The following is a 3939-nucleotide window of genomic DNA, read 5'->3' on the forward strand; positions in this document are numbered from 1 at the left end:
TGGCGCGTGCAGTTAGAGCGGGCGCAGGGGCCTTGAACGCGGCCCTCACGCGCGTCCCCACCGTCCGGCCCAGTTGTCAGCTCAGCATGCGTTGCACACGGCTGCCCAGGGGTGCCGCAGGCAGGTGTCAGAGCCGCGGAGATAAACAGATTGCAAAAATTATAGAGCACGGTCCTGTCCCTTCGTTTAGAAATCGTTAGCCAACCGGAGTGGTCCTTTTCTAAACATTTCTTCTGAAAAGTAAGGTTTTCATGAAAGCGTAGTGGACTGGCTGCCGCATACACCAGAGCACGCGGGCATCTAATTTGTTCGGCTTGTCCTCTGTCTGGGAAACTAAAAAAAGGTCCTTTCCTCCGCCCTTGGTGTACGTATCATCTCAACTAAAGAAAAAAGGAGAAATGTGTGTCTTCCTTCCCTGTCCGTCAGTGCAACGTGAGTCTTCTCTGTTGCTCTTTAGGTGACAGTGCGTAGGTTTTCCCTCGCTGAGAAGAGAAGGAAAGCTTGGAGTGAGGGTGACTGAGCGGTGACGAGGAGGGGTCGGTAGCAAAGGCTAGGAGGAACAGACAGATGTCCTCGTGGCAAAGTTTTGTTCTCAAGCTTTACATCAGGATAACACAGTGGCTTAATTTATAGGCAAATGATCAGACTGAAAAATAAGGAAGTAGGTGGAAATAAAATATTCAAGAGAATTAAAGGAGGGACATCAAAAGAAGCGATTGTGAAGGTCCGTATGTGGTGCAGGGAGCTCAGTCAGGGGGCACGGGGAGCGGTAGGGCAGGCGAGTCGGTCTCCGTGCCCCTCGGGGGTCGATTGGCTTCCACACGTGGCCCGTGGGCCCTGGGCGGCTCCGTTAGTGATGCACTGTGTCGTACTCCCTACCCTGAAACGTCGTGATTTAACACAATAAAAATGTGTTTCCTGTTCACCTGTGGGGCCCAAGGTGTCCAGGTAAATAAAGACATTCTTACCAGGCAGGACGTTCCGGGGACGTAGGGACCCCCCTCCCGAGGAGCCGAGGGCGAGGCCTGACCTCGCTTACATGGAACTCAAGAGAATTCGAATTACGTATTTACTTTCATTACTTGATTAATTCTACCCCAACCCACCAGGCCATAAACTCCACTAGACAAACTCCACTGTCCATTGGCCAGTCTTTACGTCCTCAGCACTTCATAGACTTCCTTGGGCATACATATGCTCAAAATATATTCGCTGAAAGAGAGTAGAATAAATGGACTCTGGTGCCCCAGGCTAAATTTACGTACAAGAGGAGGAGATGCGTGAGTGTATACTTTGCATGTCCCACTCTGGCTTTCTGACCGGGGTTGGTGACTATCTCTGCATTGACTCAATGCAGACAGCTTTGGCTTGGAAGGAGGGAACGAAGGGAAAGCGTACGGATGTGCTAAGCTTTCAGGAGGTGAGAAGTGGGACGGGAGCAGTTTGCCTGACTTATCACACCACCTTAGAGTGTGATAGCTGTTAATACTATGACGGCGAATTCCTGCTTAGCCTTGGGAGGCACCTACTGAGTGTCTGCATGTGCCTAAGAACCGTGGTCAGCTGTGGGAACAGAGCACACAACACAGACAGGCACGTGCTTCAGAAGAGAGAGCTTATTGGTTACGCATTATTATTTGCGATAAAGCGAGGTCATTGTGATGATGGGGGGTCTTCAGGGTGATGGGACACAGCAAGGTGACCCAGCCGTAGCTGCAGTAGGGCGGGCTCCGTGGTGGATACGCAGGTTTTCGCTGTCTTATCAGCAGTGCTTAAACCCTGGAACTTGGATTATCGCGTAAAATTTGCCCCGTTCCCATGCAGTCTAAGAGCCCATGGGAGGAGTGAGAGGTAACTGGTTCTGTCAGTAGCTTCCAGCTCAGCACCCTCCGTGCTCTGGATGGTTTTCTGTTTTTCCGTTTCGTCTCATTGTTTGCAGCATCTGATCTTTTCTCGAAATCTCCCACCTTGCACTCAACTGACCTTAATCCTCATTCATTCCAGATAAAATAGAATTTTGGTGGGAATCAAAAGAATTTCCATTTTCATATTTGAGGGGAATCTATTTGGTCCCTACTATAAGATTTTTCTGTATTGTTATGCTATCACACTTATCATTGTGCTGACTCCACTCGGAGTTCGGCCTGATGTTTACACTCTGATCATGGGTCCGCGGTAATTTTTATGATTGACAGAGCGCTAGACCTGGAGGCAGGAGTTCCAGGTTTAATTTGCAGGTCGACTTACTGAAGTTCATAGTGATACTGACTGTGCAGTTGACAATGTCAGTGAGTCTGTCTCTTCATTTGTAATTATCGATCATTCTTTATTTCTGATGTTTATAAAAGTAGAAAGAATTGTAGTTATACGCTAAATATTTTAATAGAAGAAATGTAATATTACTAATAATGTCAGCATAAGTATGGCTAATTACCGTGTTGATATATAATAATTTGTTGTGATTATAGGGCTTTATAATTTATGGACGTTTGTATATGACAAAATCTGACTAACACTTTGTTCCTTAGGGTCCGTTCGCTGGCGTTAAAGCTTTTAGCATGTCATCTCACAAGGGAAGATGGGGCAGACAGGAAGCGCCCATCCATCGATGCCAGAGTCCTCTCCAGAGTTACTAACTTATTTATTGTGAAAAAGCCTATCGAACTCAAATTGGATGACAGAAAAGAGCTCGTTATTAAGGTGGCTGTAACTTTCGAGTTTGTTGCTGTGTGGTTATTCGATGTCACATTTCTTATTGCATGGCTTGTGTTTGCCATGGAGGGGAGGGGACTGGCAGCTTCAAGTGTGGTGATTCGTGGCTGGTTCAAAATTGTGCTCTGGCTTCATTTGGCCCCTGGGTATGTTTATTTATTGAACAGATATTTCTTGAGTGCCTACTATATGCCAGGCACTATGTCCTTTTTCATATACACCAGATATGAAATTAATTTGAATACTATCTTAAGTATAATGTAAAGTTAATCTAGCGGAAAGAAATTGTGACAACTGTTAAAAATATATATCACTGACATAAAACTCGGGGATTCTTCTTGTTCTTATGTTGGGAATTGCCTATAATGTCAAAAAAAAGTTCCTACGATAAAAATTTTCAGCCTCTTTATTATAAGAGGAGAAAACAGTTATATTGAGGGCAAAGTGCGGACCGGCCCCCCACGGCCACACGAAAACACAATGGGTTTTTAAAATGGGGAAGCGCAGCCAGCGTTCTAACCTAAAGGGTTGCGGCCACGTGCCAGCCTTGGCCGAAGGACTGGAGAACCGTCCCCAGCCACATACCAGCTCCCGTTGGGGCCTCCCTGAGTTCTGACCACCGGTAGTCACTCCTCTGCCCTGCGAGTGGCAGGGAGCGAGGTGCGGGGTGGCCTCCTAGGACTGCCTTTTGCGAGTCCACGGCGGGGCCAGCAGATGGCAGCCCGGGCGAGACAGGAGTGTCGTCTTCGATCTTTTCTTTCCCCCTTTTCCTTCCTCAGACTCTGTCATGGCATGAACTGGCAGTCGGGGACTGGTTAGGGGTGGCTCTGTGGGCGTGCTGGCCACCAGGTCACAGCTGTCTGTGGCTCGGTCCCTGGGAGGGAGGAAAGGAAATGGCCAAGGGAATGCCAGCCGATGCTTCTGGGGGCAGCAGAGAAATGCTGTCACTGTCCGGTCACTGGTCGATGGCTCAGGGCTGCCTGGGGCTGCCTGTACGGATGTTTCCCATGGAATTGTGACTGACTTCCCAGCAAAGGGAGCCGTGAGGAGAGGCTCACGTGGCCTGGGGCTGTGTGCTTTAGATCTCTGTCCCTCCCTGACCTCGCTGTCACTGCAGATTTACGCGTACATATACCTGTTACTTAGGTGCATTGACTTTCCAGCTTTTGTTGTCACATGAACTATAGAATTTTAGAATTGGAAGTAGATGAAAATCTTTTTTTTTTT

General features: G+C 47.9%; 1 protein-coding gene across 1 annotated transcript in view; it reads left to right on the plus strand.

The window, feature by feature from the left end:
• RTTN (rotatin) overlaps positions 1-3939 on the plus strand; it is a 130658-nt gene that overhangs the window by 31405 nt on the left and 95314 nt on the right. Inside the window, exons 17-18 of the mRNA XM_023534106.1 lie at positions 344-432; positions 2529-2972. Of these exons, the coding sequence (XP_023389874.1) occupies positions 344-432; positions 2529-2972 (533 nt within the window). The remainder of the gene's footprint in view (positions 1-343; positions 433-2528; positions 2973-3939) is intronic.

The sequence above is a fragment of the Pteropus vampyrus genome, unplaced genomic scaffold (assembly GCF_000151845.1).
Source record: "Pteropus vampyrus isolate Shadow unplaced genomic scaffold, Pvam_2.0 Scaffold119, whole genome shotgun sequence".
NCBI classification, from domain to species: domain Eukaryota; kingdom Metazoa; phylum Chordata; class Mammalia; order Chiroptera; family Pteropodidae; genus Pteropus; species Pteropus vampyrus.